The following is a 23,628-nucleotide window of genomic DNA, read 5'->3' on the forward strand; positions in this document are numbered from 1 at the left end:
ATCCTGTGCCTGTGTATTTCCTCATTTCATCGTGCCACCTAATTCGCTGCCATCCTCGACTGCTCTTCCCTTCCTTGGGTGCCCATTATGCAATTCTTACGGACCACACATTACTTGCTCTACACATTAGCTTGCCTTCCCAACTCTATTTCTTTCTCCCAAGCTTAATTAGAAAAGTTGGTTGCCCTTGCTTGTGCTCTAATCACCACCGCTGACTTTGTCCCATTTCTTAATTTTTTCATTGCATCGTTCATTATGCAGTCTTCAGCTTCTTCCCAAACTTCTGTGTTAAAGGGCCCCTCACCAGGTCTGGCTATTTTAAGCCGAGAGGCACAGTGTATACAATGCGCGCTAACCATCGTGCCTGCTAAGTATTACATCACTACGCACCAGGAAAAGAGCTGAAATTTTAAGCCGAATGCTGTTCGCCCTTCTCCTAGTAGGTATCGCACGCTCCAAACCGGAGAGGTGACGTATATGCGCAAGTGCACCTACTTACATGCATATGCTGTGACGTTGCTCACAGAGACGCATGACTTTGAGAATTATTCAAAGCAACATCTGTTATTTGTGCAATCTGAAGGTTCACTAGACAAATTAAAGTTTAGAGAAATAATAAAACACACAAACCTGATGTCTGCATGTTTTTGTTTTACTTTGTACCGTAGAAAAGAGATGTACTTCCGTTTGGTCTGCTTGTTCCCACGTCATCGAGTCGCGTGAGCAGACACTGAAACTATGTCATTTTCTACCGTGTTCCAGCGCGCGATCATGCTCCGTGATCTGATTGTGTCTGCCTCAGTGTTCATGTAGCACAGACTTATACCGAAAGTCAGGTGTTCTTATGCACAGTGCTCAAAATTGTGCACTGCACGAAACAAGACAAACGCAACAGCTAGCATGCGCCACCGTCAGCGGAAGTGTGCCTCACAGCAAAAAAGGAAGGAGAAAAAAAAAAAAAAAAGGTGGGGCCAGTGGCGTACGCCTCAAGTGATCCTTGAGCTCCGGTATGGGATAATGCAGGGAAGAAATTTCACTTGCCAACACTAGATGGGGCAAGTGGAAAGAGTGTTATGTTGGCCGTGGTGCTCGTGTCCCGAAATCAATGGTTCACGGCACTACAATATTTTTATTGTAGGCTATTAATGAACCAACTTGAAAAATTCTTACGGTAGAGTGATCCCTAGAGGGTATAAAACAAGTTCTAGAGTATAACCGAAATTTCTATGTGGCCTCTGAGGGGCCCTTAAAGCTCCAAGTTTCTGCCTCATGTGACAGTAATGGTACAATGCAGCAATTGTACACTTCTGTTTCAGGTGACGCCAAAATAAAATATTAAGTTGAACTAGACTAGATTGAAACACTGGGCTTCTGTAATAACAAGTTCTCCATTCATATCAAGAACAACGCTTTTGTAAGTGAGAAAATGGAAAATTGCAGTGACACCACCTGTTGTGGACGGCAAGACGCAAAGACTGCTTATTTTTTCCAGAAAAGGCATGTTCTCATACATTCCAAGGTATGACACTGCACCGTCGCCATGTGCAACTTGGAACTTAGCAGACAAACACGATGGCTGTTCTGGCGTGCTTGCGCTACGACAGTACCTCTCAGGTGATGTCAATATAGGCTGATTCAGTCAGAGCGCGACGTCACGTGGAGATTACGTCAACTCGTCCGTTTTGGAGCAGGCGGTTCAAATTAAGGAGCAGCAGTAGGACCTTCGGTGGCGATTTTTCATGCAACAAAGATATATGTTGGCACACTTAAAAGTGATGCTAGACTTCTATGGAAGAATAGCCTTTCGATATAGCTTGACTTAATCTTTTCCTGTTGTGTCCCTGTAAGTAAAATGGGGGAGACAAATGAAGGATATATTTGGGCCCAGTGGGGTGTGAGGTTACTGACCTAGAAAGCCTGCACAGAGTGAAGGATCACAAACAGAATATAATCTGCATAACTACCTTTGAAGGTGCTTTGCCTTGCGTGGCCTACACTTGTAAGCAGCCCAAGTGAACACTGCATCACCAGCAATGTGAAGAGAGCGCGCTGCGTGCATCCGACAGATGTCCGCCGTAGCTGCCAGCCGTGCTTGGTTGCTCACAGCAGATGCAATGGCTGAAATCCATGACTCGACACTCCTTTCAATTTTGAGTGAGCAGCTGGACACATGAAAACAAGTCTCAAGCTCCAGTTACATACTTCATGCACAAAACAAGTGCTTCGCATCTTGCTTGCTGTTGCACAGGCCCAGCACAGGCCCAAAGGAAAAAATAATTTGTCAGTAGTGTTTACCAGTAGTAATAAGTGCAAATTGAAGAAGTATACTTTTCAAACAGAAAAAGAAAAACTATGAAAAAAAGACAAAAATGACTGGTTGGGATATAGTATACACTTGCAGTTAGCTACCTTTTCATTATAAATGCGTCCCTTCAAAACAACAAGCAATATTTGTGCAGACTATCTATCATGCATAACTGTGGCACTATTGCCATCACCATTGAAGAAGACAGTAACAATTCATTATGCGCATAAAAAAAGGGGGAAGGGGTTCAGCATTGTGTCTAGACCTAGTATTTCTTCCTGATCACTTTGATAAACCTTTTCTTCGTTTTTCTGCCTGTAGCAAAAAGCCTAAAGCATATAACCAACTCTAGGTACAATTTAGCAAGATAGAAATGTCATACATGCTACGCTATATGGTTAGTCAAGATTTTCAGCAGACTATAAAATGTTTCTAAAAAAATGCAACCAATTGAAAAAAAAAGAAAGATCAACAACACTGGTTTGACTTCCTGCCTTTAACTCATCGATTCTAGGGCAAGGCCATGTCATGAATGAATACTTCTGAATGCAAGTGAAACATCGCTTTGTTTTCGTCATTTTTATATTTAGCACAGATCTTGTATTAAAAGTAGTAGTAATAGTAGCAGTAGTAGTTGTAGTAGTAGTAGTGACAACAAGAACATGACTGGACACAGTTCCATTCTGACATTCTTTATGATTGTTTATAATATGAGCATCTAGTACTCACCAGTCGAGGTTTTCTAAACAGTGTTTTAAGCAATGTGACCACACCACTAGAGACAGTGCTCTCACTGTTGTGCCTGCTACAGATGATGTCTCAACAGTGATGCGTTGAAATGTTGTCAGCCAAGTGAGATTAATACATCCGTAAGACACTTCTTGCTTATGCAAGAGCACTTTGAGCAAATTGAAAACATCTGCAGATTGGACGGGCAGACCTGGGGCACCATTCAAGTATGTCACAAGGGTTACCTGTAATGTAACCAGAAGGCAATATGAGACGAGCAAATGTCACTAACATGTACAAGCTGTCTTTTTACAACAGAAGCTTCACTACACTACCACCCAATTTCTCTATGAGATAGCATGGCATGTTTCAATATAACTGCATAGTTGGTAAACACCAGTAAAGGTTCGTAATAAATGCTTTGACAGTAACATATATAAGACCTTCTAATTTCAGGAAAACCAATAAAGGAGTCCTGCAGAGGTCTATACTTGGCCCACTACTTATTCCTGCTTTATATAAATGATTTACCCAGTTGCTTATCAGAAACTGAGACCTTCCATTATGCTGACGACCCCACACTACTTGCAACCGATTGTTCACTAACTTCTCTGACTACTAAGCTAAACACTGCTCTGAAAAATATTTTAACACGGTGCCACCTTACCTCGCTAAGAATAAATCCTACCAAAACAGCTTTTATGCTTTTTCATTCGAATCATAGGACACCAGAACTCATTCCCACTGTCAACCCAAACTCTCTTGTCATCAGTGCAGCCAATGAATGCTCATTTCTTGCTATAATTCAAGACTCAAACTTAAAATTCACTAGGCATGTCTATTTGAAGCGCAAACTTGCTCCTGGTATTAAAATTTTACTTAAGGCTAGGTGTTATTTTAGCAAACCAACATTGCTAAACTTGTTTTTATTCTTTTATTCACAGCCATCTCAATTATTGTATTACAGTGTGGGGTAACACATATCAAACACATATAGCACCACTACAGCATTTTCAGAATCGGGCCATCTAGGCATTACCGTTCAGCTTATTCTACTGCAGTGCTACTGATATGCTTCACAACCACAGAATACTTTCAGTAAATAATCTTGTTAAATATAAGTTAGCCATCATGTTATTTAAAATAGGACGTAATTCTCCCCCAGTAGCATATTTTCTGAAGCTACTTTGGTTAACTTAAACTGCACAAGATTCACAGCTAACAACAATTTCTTATTCCCATTAATACATACTAATTATGATAAGCAATCTGGATATTTCACAGCATTATCTACTTGGAACAGCCTCCCACTACATGTCAAGCATTCTTCTTCTTTAGGTCTCTTCAAAAAAACATTATTCGCTTTCCTACTAGATAACTAAAATTATCCACATATCTAAGCTATTCACTTCACTCTTGGCCGTTTCTTTTTAGTTCTTCCTTTTTTCTAGTTTTTTAATTTGTAGACTTTATAAACATTTTAGGTTTGTAGTGTTGCAAATGCCTTAACTACTGATTTAATTCTACTACTAGTTATTGAATTTATATTATTTGCAGTTTGTACTACATTTACTTTGCATGATATTCCACTTAGTGACTACTACATTGCTGTTTCACGCTGTTTATTTGCACAAATGCATATATTTTCTGATATGAGGTCCCTTTTCAGCCTCATGCTCTGGGACCTCTTTCTGTATACTTATGTAAGCACGTATTCCATTTATGAAAGAAACTGAAACTTGCTATGTCTTGTAACAGTCTCAAGGCAGGCATGTTTACAGCCAAGTCACTCATTCAAAGCAGCTCCAAATTTTTGGAACTGCTTCAAATGCTTTTGCTATCAACTTTTACATGACTGCCTGCCAGACTACTGTGATGCATTACAGACAGCTCATAAACAAGTCATCAGAGGAAGTACAATTTAACGGGAATACAAGCTTAAAACACAAAAGAACTTACTGCCACTTCACACCACAAGTTTGATGTGATTCTAGAGTCTGGTCGCTGTGCTTGACGAAAGAGAAATTCAAGAGTGCTTTCCATGATAACATCACACGCCATTCCCCTTCGAAGCACAGTTACTATTTCAGGTGGGCACAGGTGTGCTGCTCTTCTCAGAAACCATTTTGTTTGTCTTTGTTTCCACATTGCATACCCAGGCAGCTGAAATTGGATTGGATTGAGACACTGGAGGTTTACGCCTCGGTCATAGAAAATGCCACGACATGAGCATACAGAAAACAGCGAAAACGGGGACCTGTAATACAGGCACTTTTTTCATTTAATTCTGTTCTACAGTCAGTCCCTGTCACTTGTGACACCGGGTGGCTAAGCCTGGACTAGTGTTGGAAGTAATGGCAATGTGCTCAAGTCAATGACAAAAACAAAAACTGAAACACAATGTAGTTGCTACATTACCTAGTCCCAGCAGCTGCACTGTGTGTGTGCATACACACTTCTGTCAATGCATACAAAGTACGAATTGCTTCTAGGCTCTACTAATGACGCACACAATACTAAGACTACAAGCTTGATAATACACAACTCAGCACAACGAGAACTCAAACAACGTCTCCAGGAGGACAATTACTCTGGTACCTGCTACACCTAAGCAATGTTGCCACTTACTTTTATATTCTAATTCCTGCTTTCCACTTCCCAAATATTTCATAAGGCTCATTTTAGTGCATAACACTACAAGGAAAGTTTGCTATGCACTTCAGATAACACTGCTCCGACTGTGATCAAACACTATAATTTAGGACAACACATTAATGATTGGCTGTTCGATAAGTGAAGAGATCAATTACATTCCTTTGTAAAGAGGGAAGGCCCTGACTGTATTGCAATTTTACTTTCGGGGTCACTAGATAAAAAAAAAAAAAACGCCACCCAATATCAGCGTGGACGTTAATATTTTCCAGCGATATGCTAGCACAATGCTACTTTTCACTGAACACCATCCAGCAGACTGCCAAAAAGTCACGAAATGTACAAACGAAATGTGAAATCTCACCTTCTTACGGCTCGGTGTGTCTGCTATATCCAACATAAATGACTTTTGCAACTTCTCTTGGCACTCGGTGCAATCACCATTGTCGGACAGCAGGTCAAGCAAGTCCAAAAACTCAATTCTCACAAAAAAGTTTGATGACAGGGTCCACGACAACTTACTGAAACCATCACTTTCCTGAAACCATTTGGCTATGCCCGGGACACTGCATAGAAGGGGAAAGCACATTTAAATGCATTGTGTGCCAAGTCATATACAATCCGAAATTCAACTTGACAACAATGCATGAACCAAAGGAGTTAATGTGCTCATCTAGCTAATTCGGTGACAGCGAAAACAAAAAAAACTTAAAAGAAATAACTGACATTCAGGTGGTGATGTTGCTGATTAGCATTTATGTTTAGTAGTGTAAGGGCAACTAAGGCTAAAGAGCCCCAGCACATTCTAGCGATGGCAAATGCTTTCATACGCCCACTTGGTGGCACTGTTTCGACATCAAAAAGCTTGACGTTAATAAAACAAAATATACTGTGCATTTTGCTCAATGTCTAGATGCAGCAATAATTACTGACAACGAAGGATGTGCATTTATTTACTTTTTCTGTATGCACTTGAAACTCATTATAATAAAACAGAATATAACAAAATAATGGATATAATGAAGTAAATGAAATTTCTCTTGAACTCTCCATAGAGATGCATGTATTCAATACCTTCTTTTTAACCAAGTAAAAGTGTCCTATCAGTGGATACAGCAAACTATATTTGTCTTAAAAAATCAAAAGATACTAGACCGTTGCGTGCCGAGCACATCACTTTCTGCGAGGTACAGCACTCATTTGGTACAGCAGTTCAAAACTGCCACGCATCTGTGTCTGATGTGCCATCGAGCAACACTGGTCTTTCTCACCACTGCAAGTAGCTGCGCTCAAACGGCAGCTGACTGCCTTCCTCTGTATTCACTGCCACCACACTTTTTTCTCTCACTGTGGTGCCTTTTTCAGCTAGGCACGGCCTGGGCGTGGTCTCCAATACTGCATCGGAGCAACCTCAGAGGCCGCGCCTAGCTGTGCCCAACATGCGCCAGTCTATGCGACACTCAGCAGCAGAGAGATAAGTGCGATGGTGAGCCACTGCTCGGTCGCGGTAGTGCAGAAGACCAGTGCATCCACTTCTCTTGCTCAAAAATAGATGAACTAAGGGCAGCACACAAATTGAAAAGTGCAAAGGAAAAGGTAATGGCAATACTTAATTAGAAAGGAAGTGGCACTACATATTATGTAGAAACTTTAAGCGGTAAGTCATTCCACTCCTTAGCACCAGAAAATTTAATTAACCTTTCACTGCATACAGTGAAGCATACAGAGATATTCAGATTGCCGCTGCTTGTGTGCCGCGTGTTTAGTGATGGAAAAATGAAAATCTCACGAGGCAGAGATGCGTTAGTTTTTATTATCTTACTTACTAGGCAGGAGATCTCATAGTTCCATAAAGTAGTAAACGACAGCACACATAGTCCCTCAAAGAGTGCGCTATTGGGATAGTGCACCAGGGAAAAAGTAACGATGCGCATAGTCCACTTTTGTAGACGGAGTAATGGTGTTAGGTAAGTTACGTTTGTTTGGCGCCATGATTCACAACAAACCACTTTTTGTGGTTTTTCGTTCCGAGGTCACTTTCTGTGTATTATCATGAGAATAAATAAACTTCAGTACCAACCAAAGTGGGTTGTTTCTCAGGAGATGATTGACGGCATAAAGGTGTGCGTGGGCACTGTTGCAGGAATTAACACCTTTGAGGGCAACAACCTTCGCGAGCAAGAGCATGACCTCCTCATGGGTTGATTGGCAAAAAGAGGAGATGCACTTCGCGGCAAGCAGGCGCAGCTTCCATGAACGACAGCCCAGATGGTTGCGTATGCATTGTCGAAATGGCTCCAGAGATTTTCTGTAATAATGAAACTCATTAAAGTTTTGCTAATTGCAATTGTAAACAAAGTGCAATTTGCCACAATAAAAAAATAAAAAAAAGAGAAAGGAGTCTACTCGCAGGTGAACAAACTCTACTTTGAAAAATTATGTTGAGCAAAGCATGCACACTTATCGAAATTCCATTTACAACCAGCAGCTGATCTACGTGTTCAACAACATTAGGGTGTTGCTGCAAGTACAGAGATTACCACTGAAAGCACTGGAAAGTTCTTAGGTTTCGATCGTTAAAATTGTAAACATTCGGTTTAGCTTGTTGCTATTTGTACAACTTGTAAAGAACAAATTTATGACATTGGAAAAAGCATATTGAAAAGAGGTACAAAAGTGTGGTAAACAAAAGTGCAAAAGGCTTGTTTGCAAATTGACACTTCCCAGAGTGTTCGTTTGCAAGAAAGAAAGAAGGAGCATGAAAACATGCTAGCTTTCGAAATGCTCTGGTAAAAATGCCATCAACGTGTTTCCCCCGTTAATCATGAGGCCTAGTTTGTTATTCCATGTATGGTATCAACCACACTAGCTTAACACGTAGTAGGTACTTATTTTCAGAGTCCTTTTCAGCAAATTCCTGACATGTCTCTCATAGACACATAAGGATGCAAAGTGCTGTATCATGAAGCAGCAATGTGGACGAATTTGGTGGAGACAGGACTAAATTTGTTATGTCACAGTGTTCTTAGACAATTTAAATTAGCTAAAGGGAGGTGATCAACATTTAATGAACAGTTTACAAGCATTGATATTACATTTATTTGTGCCTATTAGATCTATTTCCTTGAGCCCTTGCCAGTAGCTGCTGTACACGATGTCGGTCACAATGTAGTCCTAAAGCACGCTTCTAGTAAGACCTCGAAGACTTAGTACACATACAGTTGGACACAAAAATATGTTCATTATACCCTAGATCTGTTATAAGTATATATGTGTTACACGCTGATAACATCAAAAAACATTCTACACAAAAACTGGTACAGCACAACATAGAGAGGAAGAAACAAGCCGAGCCTGCCAGATAAAAGAACAGAGCGTTTTATCCTTTATCTGGCCGGCTCAGCTTGTTTCTTCCTTCCTTTCTATGTTGTGCTGCACCAGCTTTAGAATGCAATACCAACTGGCCCAATCCTCAACCATAGTGAGCATTCTATACAGTTGCCGATGAATAATTTGGACACGCACAATTATTCGGACAGCTTTGCGGCAGTGCCACTGGTCTTGTAGATTTAATACATAAGGACGACCGAAACTTCAGACACCTTACAGCATGCTGTTCGATAATTCAAACTCCACCTGCACGTCCGAATGCTAATTTGGGCACTGAGTCGAGCAGAGAGGGCAATACTTTTGCTTAGATAAGTCACCAGCTGGGATGCCAGCCATGCTGACAGCACTTTCTTGAAACCAAAACTAGTTGTCAGGTTTATTAGGCCTAAACTCTAATGACTGCTCGCACCCACAGCACACACACACGCCGAGTCTTCGACTTACTTCCCCCCATCATGGATGGATGTCATCACATAGTGAATCCTAGTCGATTCAGTAGTTACCAACTGCACCCGAAATATGTGACAAGTCAGGCCAAGCTGCTAAGTTCTAAAGGCCTCATATACGTTCATTTATAACAGTGGAACGATCCTGGGCGACTTCTTTGATTGCTACTGTGAATTTTTGTCAGTCAGTATTATCAAGGAGCTTCAATTGGTACCAATTCCACCCACAATGTCTGTGCCAAAAAAGGCTGTTGCAAAGAAACTCATTCCTTTTGGCTATAGCAGCTCAGCTGATTTCTGTTACATTACCAGGGGATAGAGATTTCGTGCATGCACTAACTGTACTTTCATCAATCTAGCCACAGCAAGACAATGGTCAAAATCCGAACTGACCAGCCAACTGTACACATGCGCAGCAATGCACCGACAAGCTTTTTCTGGGCACTTGTGGAACAGTCACTCATTTTCTGGCAAACCCAATATTTCAAACTCCCGATTATTCCGACTTTTTGGCTGTTCCTGGCAAGTCTGAATTATTCGTCGGTGACTGTATTTACTATGATATGCGTGATAATTTGTTACATATACGTTTGTTATATTAAGGTATGACTGTTTGCGGTCGTGCTATATCCATGCCCAATATGGTAATTAGTACCTTTGTTGTATGCAATATTCATCATAAGCATTTATCACATTAACATCTGCAAGAAACATTGAAAATTTACTTTGTTATATAAAATAATTTGTTATATCCTTATTGATTATATCAGGGCTTGTCTGTATTATATTCGTGGCCATGCTACATTCATGCCAACTATGGTGATATGTGCAAAACATACGCAGCAGCAGAAAAAACTACTGCTACTTACAGTCCTTGTTGGCCAATGGCAAGCGGTTTAAGTCTTGAGAGGAAGTCGAGGACAAAGTACAAGTCGTGGTTGTTTACGTTGGAGCCATCAAGTTTGTTCAGAAACAACACCCGCAGATCTGGAAACTTTGCAAACAAGTCCAACGCACTCAGGGCATCGTGACCAACAAATTCTTCTCGCGTCTTTTTTAGTCCCAACACACGTGGTGCTGTCACACCTGACATTCGAAAAAAGAAAGAAAAAAAGAAAGAGTAGGAGGGGGAAATTATTTTGAACATAGTCAATCAACAAAGCTGCTTCTGCTTTTCTAAACAAAAAATTAGGTATATTGAAAAAAAAAAATTGTTGGTTTCACCTGAAGGGCAAAGCATTGACAGTGATAGCAAGGTTAGTGTTACGCTTGAACTTCTCGAATGATGTTCTAACATATGTGGGTATGAGATGTTGGTGCAATGCAGCATGCAAGGCAACTCCTGCGAGGCAGCAGGGACAGCACCCTGGCAGCTACCCCACGTCGCACAAGTCTGGCATGATGAGTGCCACCAGTGGCATTGAAGGTGTCACACTTGATGAGGTGCGACACCTTTATTCATCCTGTGCATGTCATCTTGTCACACCTCATCGAGGTGTGTTAGTGGGATGAGAGGCACGAGGTAGGGCACACAGGAAACTGTTGGCGTTAGCACCTAATTGAATATTTCATAACGTTAGCTTGACAAAGCACACGCAGCAGGTCAGCAGGAATGTTAGTGTGAATGTGTGCAATGCTCATGACAGCAGTAGAAGGTGGAACGCTGCCCTTGCTCCACCACTGAGGAGACTGAGCATAGCACTGATGGTACGTCCACTTCACTTCCGTTGTTTTGGGAGCAAACACACTCTGCGACTCGACGACCCTCTAACTTTCCACACGCCAGCTGCGCGTGCGCCGTCAGTGGGACAGCAGGGCAACAGCGGTGGCGATGTTGGTGGCATTATTGTGTCTCAAGCATCCATATTGATTGCTACTGCAATAAGACCAAGCAAAAATGTTTACCATGTCACTGCTTAGGTTAATACAATTAGTCAAACATCATCAGCATGTTGTTGAGTAAGAGAAGAAAGAACAGAGTGTAAATTTGAGATATTAAGCCCAATTACAGGACAGCTGCCAAAGCATATATATATATATATATATATATATATATATATATATATATATATATATATATATATATATATATATATATATATATATATATATATATATATATATATATATATATATATAAAGAAAATGATTCCCCTTTTATGAGTAGGTTATTAATATATACATGAGTAACATTCATCTAACAAAACTAGGGTTTATTCTTCTAGTGCAGGGCATATTATAAGCATGTGCTACACCAAACATTGCCCATAATGATATTACTGGTGTTCTAAGCAAAGGAGCAAGTAGAGATAAGAAGCACATTCAGCTTCAATAAACTGCTAATGTTTTGCCGGAACAACATTCCTGCTGATGATTTACTGCAGAAAGTTATAGCCTGCAGTTGAAGCGAAGAATGTAGTACAAATCGGGCATCACTAAAGTTTCATAACATCTCAAGTCGCTGGCTAGGCCAAATAGCTTGTTGGGCCTATCCCTGCAATTCTTCTAATCAATGAAGCCAAGGCCACATCAATGGTGGCAGCTCTTACCCACCACCATCATCTTGCTCCTATGTATCTTCACCTAACTTCTATGTCCTTCTAATAGCTCAGTGTTGATGGCATCCAGCCACCACAACTTACAGAAAGAGTTGCAAAGAAACATACCATAGAGCTGGTGTGCTGCATTTCTCACTACCCAGAAAGGCGACGCCAAGCCTTCAAAGCAAAACCACAGAATGCGTCCAAGGTGCATCATCACTGCAGCTGTCAATGATGCAGAGCCAACAACGGCACAGAGAACGTGCAGCGCTTCTGCTTGGGGCAGATCCACTGTGGACGCAGAAATGTCACACTGCTCAGTGCACTCTCTGATGACGCTGCTCAAGTAGTCCACAGTCCAGGACATGCTACGCTGGAGACAGAGAGAGAAGACAGAGGCAACAAAAATGTGCTTCCATCCCCAGCAGTAAGCGATGTGCTCAAAAGTGCTGGCAAAGGCTTAACTGCATAATGATGATCCTGAGACGGAGGTCTCAAGATGGCAATAAAGAAAGCTAAGTGAATACAGTATGGAAAGCAGGCTACTTCCTGTAGGCTATTTATTTGTCTAAGCATAAAGGTGACTTCAATGGACTGAATGCCCTTTGCAACACTTATCTGTCCCAGTACTGATGTTGTCAAAATTCAAGTGCGAATACTGTTTATGCAAAGGTGACTGGTCTTGAAAGTGCAGATGCCTCATTTCGGCTTCAAAGAAAGTGTTTGCAAGATTTTAAACTGTGGTTGTCTGCTCCTAGTATAGGCCGTTATGATCTGCTAGTTAAGCAGCTAAATAGTCAATAATAAAGTAAAGAATAAAGTATAATAATAATAAATAATAATAAAGCAGCTAAATAGTTAATAATAACATAAATAATAAAGTATAATAATAATAAATAATACCAAAGCAGCTAAATAGTGAATAATAATGTCAATAATAATGCAGCCAATTACAGAATACTTGCTAAACCTGATGTTTTTTATAAACATCATTAGCAATAACTTGTCAGTATATGCTTATGTTCAAGCTTATATGCCAGAAAAATGTCAAGGAGAAGGATGAGGTTAACTTGTGTTCCAATACAAAGACAAAATCCCTCAGCAGACGTGATAGGCCGATTTGATCGTTTGGTGGAATGAAATGGAACACACCCAAATAAGTCGGCAAATAATGCATCTAAATGTCGGCTGATACAACAACACTTTTCTTTAGGAAAGTTGATTTAAGATGATAGACTATATGCAACATAAACAACATGGGATAAATGAACGCAGCTTGAAAAGAAAAGCACACAAAATGGCACGGGTTTCTTGGTTTTCTATAAACAAAAGTTAATTGAAGCTCAGCAATTACGCCGTCTTTGAGCATTCATGTTGCCTCATTTTGGTGTACTGCGTACTGTCAATGGAAGACAGTGTTGACACTCTCAAGACTTGGGTCTTGCTAAAAATTATGTTTGCTCTACTGAAGAATAGCAAGTGGCAGCAAAAAGCAAGACCAATTTTAGTCAGTTTTAGATATTCTTTCATGTGCATATGTCAAACAAACTCATCATTTGTTCTACATTTCAACAGGAATGGGAGAATTGTCATCCACTTGGCTGTAGCATATGCTACAGTTGGGTGGATGATAATTTTTCTTTTCATCAAGCTTACTACACCTTGCGGGCTTCTGCAGAATAAATTTGCAACATTTGAACACAGTGAAAATTTATGAAAAGAAAAGCTGCTTGCATATTTGCTTGCAACAAGATTTACCTTCACATTTTGTGCTTCTCCTTCAAGAAGAGCCCTGATGAGTAATGGGAGACCTGCTGACCGCCTTGTGACGGAGGAGGATTTTGATCTCGATGTTAACGACGACAGAGCCTGAAATTTGTCCAATGAGGCATAAGTACCTGAGCTTAACATTAACATAATGAACAGCATATAATAAACAGCATGTATAATAGAAAAAATTACGATTCATCTAGCATATACTTAACAATGGTTATGGCCAAGAAAAGTTGAGTACTAAAGTTTACAGATATTTAGACTGCTGACAAAATGTTCAACCTCTTTCAAGCTTACCTTTGATCACTGCTAAAGTTGAAGGAGACACACCACGTTTTATGAATACAATGTGAGACAAGCATATGACTAAGCTGTGAACGAAGGAATTAATTAAATTAACTAAATTGTGGGGTTTAAATGCAGAATGCAAAGGCTGAGCGAAGGAGGCTGAATTTATTAAAGTGCTCTCTCTGAGGGTCTTTAGGGGTATTTTTCAAATAAAAAATCTTTAACACTTGTAATTTACAGGTAGAATTAATGAGGGAGAACAGCACAGCAATCCGATGAGTATGGAAGCTTGCTCATGAACAAGACACACACATAAGCCATGCTGGAGTTTTATTTGCCAAAACCACGATCTAGTTATGAGGCATGCTGCAGTAGATGACTCCAGATTGATTTTGACCACCTGGTGTTCTTTAACGTGCATCCAATGCACAGTACACGATAATTTTTGGATTCCGCCCCATCAGAATGTAGCAGAGATTGAACGCATAACAATTAACTCAGCAACACAGCGCCGTATCTACTGACATACCGTTGCGGGTAACTGAGCAGGAAAGTCAGCCTATTCATATAAAGAGAGAATAGAGACATGCAGGTGTGTAAGATTGTGTGTGCATGTAAGAAAGCTAGCATTCACACTACTGTGAAGAACTAGCATAGTCAAATGATTTTTTTTTTTTACAGTGGCACGTAATATCCAGACTGTGTATTATGTTCCACAAACGATGCAAAGCACTGTCTCACTTGGCGCAGACAAAATGTTGCTATTGTTGTTGTAATCCCCCTATTGTAATGCCCTCAAGCAAGATGTAGGTAACGAATGAATGAATGAATGAATGAATGAATGAATGAATAAATAAATAAATAAATAAATAAATAAATAAATAAATAAATAAATAAATAAATAAATAAATTTTTACAGGCTACAGCTAACAATAACAGACCTTGATTTCAAAAGCGTAATGAATTAGGCTGGTTAGTACATTACTGGAATGTGGAGGAAACAGTAATAAAAAAAATGCAGTTGACGATTGACGACCCTGTTTTTGTCTGTCTTGTTTTGTTGCTCTGTTCCCGTGATGTTTTGAAACTCAGCCACGAGCTCATCTACGGTAGCTTAGAAAGCTGAATTTAAACATCACTCTCATAAAATCAGGCGAGGATATAGAACCTAGAAAACTAAATATTACCCTCACTGATGACCATGAGGATGGCAAGCAAGCACCAAAGGCGTGAAACACTGTTCAAGTTACCATGATCAGAAAGCCTCGAAATACCACTGCAATATCATGTCATCAAATAAGGATATCAGGGTATAAACAGTATGGAGTGTTTTATTGAGATTTCAATGACAAAGAAAGAAAGGACAAGAGGTCAGATAAAAGGAACATGCACAAGCACCACATGCTTACAGATCAAGACGTACCTTTCTAACAAGATCGAATGGAATATCAGATATTTCTGTGGTTGTACTGCTGGAAAGAACTTGGCAGAGGCTTTTCAGGGATTCACAGCAGCTTTCGATGGCTCCCTAAGGACCCAAAGCAGTCAAAGATAAAGTCAAACAGCAAAACAGTTTTTTTATGGTAGGGTCCTCAAATACAGTAGTAACGTACAGGCAATCATTTCTTCTGTTCTTTCCTTCACGGCCTCTGTTACACTCAGTTCACAGCTCTACAAGTAACAGCAGTGCATTAAGCTGTAACATCTTGTTAGCAATGTCACCAATGTCACGTTGCCTCGTAACTGTTGGTGGCGTGTGCATAATCATACTCTGTTTTTTTTTTCAATCCACTCCCCCCCCCCAAGCACCTTCTTTATTTTCGTATTTATGTACTCTGTGGTAGAATTAATAAATGCATCCTGCTCTGACCAAACTGCATGCGATTGATGTGAAGACATGTGGTCATACAAAGTAATGCAACACAACGGCGCATAGCCTGCAGAAGTACAGTAAACCCCCGTTGCTACAAAGTCATTGGGACTGGAAATCAGCTTTGTTAAAGGGACACTAAAGGCAAATAGCAAGCCAAGCTAAAGTGATACATTGGTGCTCGAGAATTTCTAAGGTGTCAATATTATCATGAACAGAGCCTTAGTAATCGAGAAATTAAGTAAATGCAGGACACGATAAGAGACTGCCCCAGGACATTCAAGTACTTGCCCAACGACGAAGGCACTCCTCATTTATATTCTGTCACTAGTAGTACTCAACCGCTTGTTATAAAAACATATTTGTATTGTGGTAGACATGGCATTATAAGACGAAAGAAAATGCTACTTGCCCAGTTCTAATCCATGTTTAGAAAGAAGAACTCATTGCCTTTACCTTTAACAATGTAATTAACAGTGTTGCGCAAAACAACGAAGGGACAAGACTTAAGCGAGAAAAACAACACACTACGCCAAGTGTTGTGTGTTGCTTTCCTTGCTTAAGTCTTGTCCCCTCGTCGCTTTGCACAACAGTGTTAATTATGTCGAACCAACTAGCCCACTGCGGAATTTTACTTGACAATGTGCACAGTCAAAAGGTTTCGATTGCACTCGACTCAGCGCCATGTGCGCTTTCACATTTCAGTAGTTCTGTTATCGCGTAGTGCTACGCTTGTTTTGTTGGCTTGCAAAACTCGCACAAACTGCAAGTAGCAGAGAATTCCACTTTCATGTGACATTGCAGGATGCCCAAATGGTCCACACCAGTTAACTAAAAGCAGCTGCAGCGGTGAATCCACTGCTTTGTCTTGGCTCGGTTTCTTTGAGCGCATTTGCGTATTGTTAATTAAAAAAAAAAAATGTATTGCCGTCGGTCGGGCACTGTTTTACTCACCGACAGCAGCAAAGGGCAGTGATGGCGTATGCAATGTCACCATTCCCTGGTTAGGTAGCGGGAGATTTGCATTGCGATAAAAGTATTCGAACCCTTCATAAGAAATTTTCTCTTAAACTAAGTCTTTTCTTGGCATGAAACAAGTGTTGCGAGGTTTCTGGAATGGTATTTAAGCAGTCCACATCAACTTAGTATTTGCCTTTAGTGTTCCTTTAAAGTGGCATTTTGTTGGAAGTGGAGGAGCCACAAGAGAGTTGCAATAACATGGGACCATAAAAAAACATATCAAATAAAGCGATTTCATCATGACGGCTTATTCAGAATGAATGCCGGGAAAGTTAGTGCATGTTTATTACAACAAAGAACAGTGCAATAGGTGGCAACTTAGGGAGGGAGTGGATGGCAAAAATGCTGATCTTGTAACTTCTGAAATTAACAGATATCAGCAAGTAAGATATTACTACTCAGTGGATCCTGTCTACGGTGGTTCTTCTAGCAAAACCAAAGGAAGCAAACAAGAACATGTGGCACATATGCTGGCTAATTAATGCAATGGCACTTGGCTACATGAGAGAGCATGCATTTTCGTTGGAGAGAACTGTGATATAAAGAGCATAAGTATAATGACTAGGAAACAATATATAAGTCAACCAGTTAATGTCATTAAATATGTACTAGAGCCAGTGCAACCTCCATATCCTAACAAGAAAGTGTCCTTCTTTTCCGGCATTAGTTTATGGTAACTTGGGTATCCAAACCACATTTGTTTTCATGACCTTCTGTCATGTATCGCACTGTGGTGGATATCTGCATCTGTCTGCAGGTGCAGACGCAAAACTGTAATGAAAATTTTATCTATTTTTCAGTAATCCTATCTAGACATAATTTATGCAAAATAAGTATGCAACAATAAATTTTCATGTGATTAGCACAATAGTACCCAGCACATTAAGTGACCACACATGCTTCGAGAAACGCTGAATAACAAACACATGAAAGCTCAACGTCATGAAATGAATGTGGCACAATGTTGAGTGTGTTCTGTGTCCTTTCTGTGTATGTCTACTTCTGCACCTAAATAAAGACTGTTCAAAAAACATTGAGCTGATTAATCAAAAGCAATGCCAATGTGTCAACAACTCACACGATGCCGGCATCCAGTCATGACAGCAACCAGAGCATCTGCAATGTCACGCAGGGACCTGCTATCCAGTGGGTAAGATATTCCATTGTCCCTTAGAGAAATAGTTGCCACAAGGTCCAACAATAAACATGAGTTCTGCATGGGACAGCAAAAATGAAGAATGTGCCTCCTAAAAGATCAGTCAGCACGAATAGAGTACAACTGGTGAGACAGTACATGAGCTGCCAAAAGCATCAAGTGCTCCACAGAAGTCATTCCAAGAATTCCACATGAGAAATGATCAAGCTTCTAAATGTCATACACAATGAAATTTGGAAGCTAACACAATGGAAAAAGACTGCCACAATGAGAAAAGACTGGAGTGAATAGGTGGCAATATATCAAAGTTTGACTGTATCAGCACTTGATGGCTAAGGGAGGTACTACTGCTCCTCCAGATACACTTCTGCTGAAACAGACGACAAAACCGTAAATCTAACATGTTACCTAGTACAAAACTAAAGCTTACTGCATGTTTACCCTTCAACTCCTCAGTTCCTATCGCAAAAGATGCACAAAATTTCCCTTTCTTTTTTCACTATGCTATGTCCTTGTAAACAAGACATTTGTTTGAAAATTATATTTATTGTTTATTGTTTACTTTGCCCATAATACATTAAAGAAACCCATACTCAGAAGGAGATCTTCAATATACATGTAAATTCGAAATGTTACTGACTGAACCCATAGGAATGTAAACAATTAACATTCACGAGTACACAAGCACAACTGCACGTGCTAAAATGAGCAGATGTGTGTGGTTTTCTTCTGGCAAGCAAAATAAAAATGACTTCAACTTGTACAAGAAGTACTCATAGTTATCAATACAGTTGAACCCACTTATAACACTACCGGTTTTAACAATATATCGGTTATGACAATGAGAAGTTGCTGCACCGTCAACCTTTACGTATGTTTTCCATAGTGAAATAACCTGTTTACTAGCTGCAGCTTGTTACATGCGATCGGAGCACCCAGGAAGCAGTTAAATGAGTGAACACAATCATCAGTGGAAGGAGGAAGAAGGCGGGAAGGGGTACTGGCCTCCCCGCCATTATAGTTTTCTCACAGCAGCCCTGCAATCGCCCATTTAGATTTTTTCATGCAACCCAGTTATTAAATGGAATTTTCGTGGCACTTGAATATTGTTATAAGTGGGTTCGAATGTACAGTAAAACCTCAATATTGACATGTGTACTTGTTCATCTTCCTTTGGTGACCGCTTTGCACTGGCTAACAAATGTTAAACATACTAATCGTTCAGCGCAGTACACGCCTGCATGTATCGGAAGTCTGTCGAATGTTATTGCTAGTTAAAATTAAATTATGGGGTTTTACGTGACAAAACAAATTTTTGATTATGAGGCTCGCCGTAGTGGAGGACTCCAGAAATTTCGACCACCTGGGGTTCTTTAATGTGCACCTAAATCTAAGTGCACAGGTGTTTTTGCATTTCGCCCCCATCGAAATGCGGTCGCCGTGGCCAGGATTCGATCCCGCAACCTTGTGCTCAGCAGCTCAACACCATAGCCACTGAGCAACCATGGCGGGTATGTTATTGGTAGTTCTATCCATCGTATGTTGTCACCCAACCTCGTGTAATATGATCGTACACACGACACAAATTGTGCAGTAATTGCTGGAAGGCATGTGGGCACCAGTGACTGCGCTGGAACGTTTGCAGAGTCATGTATAAAAGCCAGCGTGCTCAACCTGCAGAGCAGATTTTCGCCAATCGCCGACTGTGCTTGCCACTCTTGTTGTGCATTTGTGTTACTTGTCTCTCTGGTCAGAGGTTTGCCCAGTAAACAGATAGTTTTGATCGCTCAAATGTTTCACTACTGTCCGCTCCTTCACCATTGCTACAACGTGAAAATGTAGTGAACATGGATATAATGAATTATCAAATATAACGAAGTAAACATAATACCCTTCTCATTGATATCAGCATGCAAAGAATAGAGGCTTGTATTGAATATCAAATATATTCGAGGTGTTTCTGTGCATTTTATTTACCTTGATACAGTGCCAACAGAATGATGCCAGCCTCTCTTCAATTTGGTGCAGCTCTTCTGGTGTAAATCTGATGATCCCTGTGGCTATTTCGTGGTCTCTGATGAGCTCTGCAAATGCTAGGTTTGTGTCTTCGAAGGAAGGCGCTGCTCTGTTTACTGAACTGGTAGTTGTTGCACCTGAAAAATACAAACCAGCTAACATCTTATATATCTATAGTGGCAGACTTGCCATTAAAAGCAATGTTTGGCTAACACAATGAAGAAATTTAAAAGGTAAGGAAGTCAGGCATTAACAGTTAAATATGTTTGCATAGATAAGGGCAGTATCAGTAAACCATGGCAGGAAATACCCTGGCGAGATTTCTCTTTTACAAGTACTATAACATATATTTGCAAACACAGTTCTGTAAAGGCATAAGTACATAAAGTTTTTTTACTGTACTGCAATAGAAGCAGAGGCCTGGAGAGTTTCTTAAAGGCTTTCCAAAGGATGTGTAACCTATAAGTTGAACATAAATTTGCAAAAAAAGCCCTTCGCAAAGCAGCCATTCTTATTTTATTTTATTGTTGCATACATGTACTGATAAACTTTAACACACACAAAAAGAGAAAGCAGGATTCATAAATGAAGGCTAGTTATGGATCCCCCAAAAGAAAAATATAATGTACGGACAGCAACTATGTACGGCCCATTATGTACAGTATAATGTACGGACAGCAATTCAAGACGGTGTTAACTAAGATCACTTAATTACACACGAAAACTCAAATACACACATGCAAACTGGTCACGTTTCTTGTTCACAGCATCTTGTAACAGACGAAAAGCACAGCATCTGATACGAGGTGATCCACAGCAATTCAACCAGTTTTGCAGGATACCAGAAACAAAACATAAAAGCTGCAGGCAACCAGTTGCAGTTATTTTACCAATTCTAAACCTGTTTTGTTTTGACTACGTTTATATGAATTGCAGCAACAAATTCGCTCAAGATTGTCAGCGGTAGCATGGTATTTTGTAGTTGTGACCAGTAGTGACATTCGCCAGGATTACATGCAACCATTGATTATGAGCTTGGGCTGCTTAAAATAAGGTATGTCTAGGCAAAAAAATGTACCGTAAGTACCATAGGCAAAGTGAACAGCCCTTGGTGAGATTGCTACGTATAGTGCGGCCATTACAAAGGAGCCGCTGTGCAATGCATGCTGACAGCTAGCTGCAAGTACCAACCAAGAATGTGCTGCTTGCTCTTTGGCACCATGACAAGGAGTGAGCGTAAGAGGGAGCTCTTAGCAAGACACAATGCCCTGTTGAGAATGCTGCAAATGGGGCTGTTGTTCCCATCCATGCTGCAACCCTGCACAGCTACCAGTATGCACTTGACATCACTCAGGCAGGTAACCAGAGACAACAGCGCACCTGTAATGAAGAATGCAGCTACGATGCATGACATGAATTCCACACATGCGTGATTTGCATTCTCTGTCTTGTCCAGTAATACTGTATGTTGTCTACATAATCATCATCATCATCATCATCATCATCATCATCATCATCATCATCATCAGCCTAGTTACGCCCACTGCAGGGCAAAGGCCTCTCCGATACTTCTCCAACTACCCCGGTCATGTACTAATTGTGGCCATGTCGTCCCTGCAAACGTCTTAATGTCATCCGCCCACCTAACTTTCTGCCGCCCCATGCTACGCTTCCCTCCTCTTGGAATCCAGTCCGTAAGCCTTAATGACCATTGGTTATCTTCCCTCCTCATTACATGTCCGGCCCATGCCCATTTCTTTTTCTTGATTTCAACTAAGATGTAATTTACCCGCGTTTGTTGCCTCACCCAATCTGCTCTTTTCTCATCCCTTAAAGTTACACCCATCATTCTTCTTTCCATAGCTCGTTGCGTCGTCCTCAATTTCAGCAGAACCCTTTTCGTAAGCCTCCAGGTTTCTGCCCCATATGTGAGTACTGGTAACACACAGCTGTTATACACTTTCCTTTTGAAGGATAGTGGCAACCTGCTGTTCATGATCTGAGAATGCCTGCCAAATGCACCCCAGCCCATTCTTATTCTTCTGGTTATTTCAGTCTCATGATCCGGATCCGTGGTCACTACCTGCCCTAAGTAGATGTATTCCCTTACCACTTCCAGTGCCTCGCTACATATCGTAAACTGCTGTTCTCTTCCGAGACTGTTAAACATTACTTTAGTTTTCTGCAGATTAATTTTCAGACCCACCCTTCTGCTTTGCCTCTCCAGGTCAGTGAGCATGAATTGCAATTGGTCTCCTGAGTTACTAAGCAAGGCAATATCATCAGCGAATCGCAAGTTGCTAAGGTATTCTCCATCAACTTTTATCCCCCATTCTTCCCACTCCAGGTCTCTGAATACCTCCTGTAAACATGCGGTGAATAGCATTGGAGAGATCGTATCTCCCTGCCTGACGCCTTTCTTTATTGGGATTTTGTTGCTTTCTTTGTGGAGGACTACGGTGGCTGTCGAGCCGCTATAGATATCTTCCAGTATTTTTACATATGGCTCATCTACACCCTGATTCCATAATGCCTCCATGACTGCTGAGGTTTCGACTGAATCAAACGCAGCCTGCAAAGTCAGGCACAATCTAGTACAAAATGAAATGGTCCCACATTCAGATATGTTTGCGAAAGATGACCGATGAACTTGTGCCAACTGTGATAAGCGAATTAAGCAATACTGTCAAACCTATGAAGTCACAATGACAAAATACCTTTGTTGTATCCAACGTCCATTACAAGCATGTATTTGCTACATGATAATAATGGTGAGAAACATTTTAGGTTTACTTTGCTATATCTAATTAGTTAGTTATGCTGAGGGCTAACTGCATTTCCCACCTCAAAAATCCGAGGCATGCGAAAGGACAAAATCAGCTTCACACGAAACAATCAAGTTATTGACTGCATTACCTCTCCTGCCTGTAGCAGGAAATTACTGATATTAATGATAGTGCATCCTCCTACCCAACTGATTTGGTTAAAAGCAAAATCATTAATGCCACTTTCTGTCAACATCTGTAAATTCACTCTATGTGTCCCATTTATTGGCAATCGTGTAGGTGGTAAGCAACAAAGGCATCAGTATACTATTACAAAGTAACATTACATGAGGCAATGATCATACACATTTCTGAATACCTGCATTATGATGCAACAATGCCAGTAATTTTTGCAGTAAGACAGCATGACAAGCAGAACATGAAGGCTGGACAAAGGACAGTCTTCCAACACTTGTAGTTTACAGGCAAAATCAATAAGGAAAAACAGCACAGCGATCAAATGAGGATGGAACATTGCTCATGAACAAGAGACACACAAGCCACCGTGTACCTTGTGCTTGAGCTTCTGTTTTATTCCTTCACTGACTGCCCTTAGCGATAAAAAATCAACAAGCCCTACTTGCACACTATTCCTACTCCCAACCCCTTCAAGCACTG

The 23,628-nt window shown here is 40.5% G+C and overlaps 1 protein-coding gene across 1 annotated transcript in view; it reads right to left on the minus strand.

Annotated features, from left to right (window-relative positions):
• Positions 1-23,628, minus strand: part of LOC135914362 (tRNA (32-2'-O)-methyltransferase regulator THADA) — a 53,934-nt gene that overhangs the window by 6,508 nt on the left and 23,798 nt on the right. The window contains exons 13-24 of the mRNA XM_065447167.2: positions 21,377-21,565; positions 20,147-20,322; positions 18,092-18,226; positions 15,547-15,651; positions 13,821-13,931; positions 12,189-12,435; positions 10,392-10,608; positions 7,767-7,994; positions 6,051-6,252; positions 4,994-5,197; positions 3,035-3,279; positions 1,965-2,162 (exon numbers count right to left, since the gene is read on the minus strand). Coding sequence (XP_065303239.2) covers positions 1,965-2,162; positions 3,035-3,279; positions 4,994-5,197; positions 6,051-6,252; positions 7,767-7,994; positions 10,392-10,608; positions 12,189-12,435; positions 13,821-13,931; positions 15,547-15,651; positions 18,092-18,226; positions 20,147-20,322; positions 21,377-21,565 — 2,257 coding nt within the window. The remainder of the gene's footprint in view (positions 1-1,964; positions 2,163-3,034; positions 3,280-4,993; positions 5,198-6,050; positions 6,253-7,766; positions 7,995-10,391; positions 10,609-12,188; positions 12,436-13,820; positions 13,932-15,546; positions 15,652-18,091; positions 18,227-20,146; positions 20,323-21,376; positions 21,566-23,628) is intronic.

Source organism: Dermacentor albipictus, chromosome 7 (genome assembly GCF_038994185.2).
Source record: "Dermacentor albipictus isolate Rhodes 1998 colony chromosome 7, USDA_Dalb.pri_finalv2, whole genome shotgun sequence".
Lineage (NCBI taxonomy): Eukaryota > Metazoa > Arthropoda > Arachnida > Ixodida > Ixodidae > Dermacentor > Dermacentor albipictus.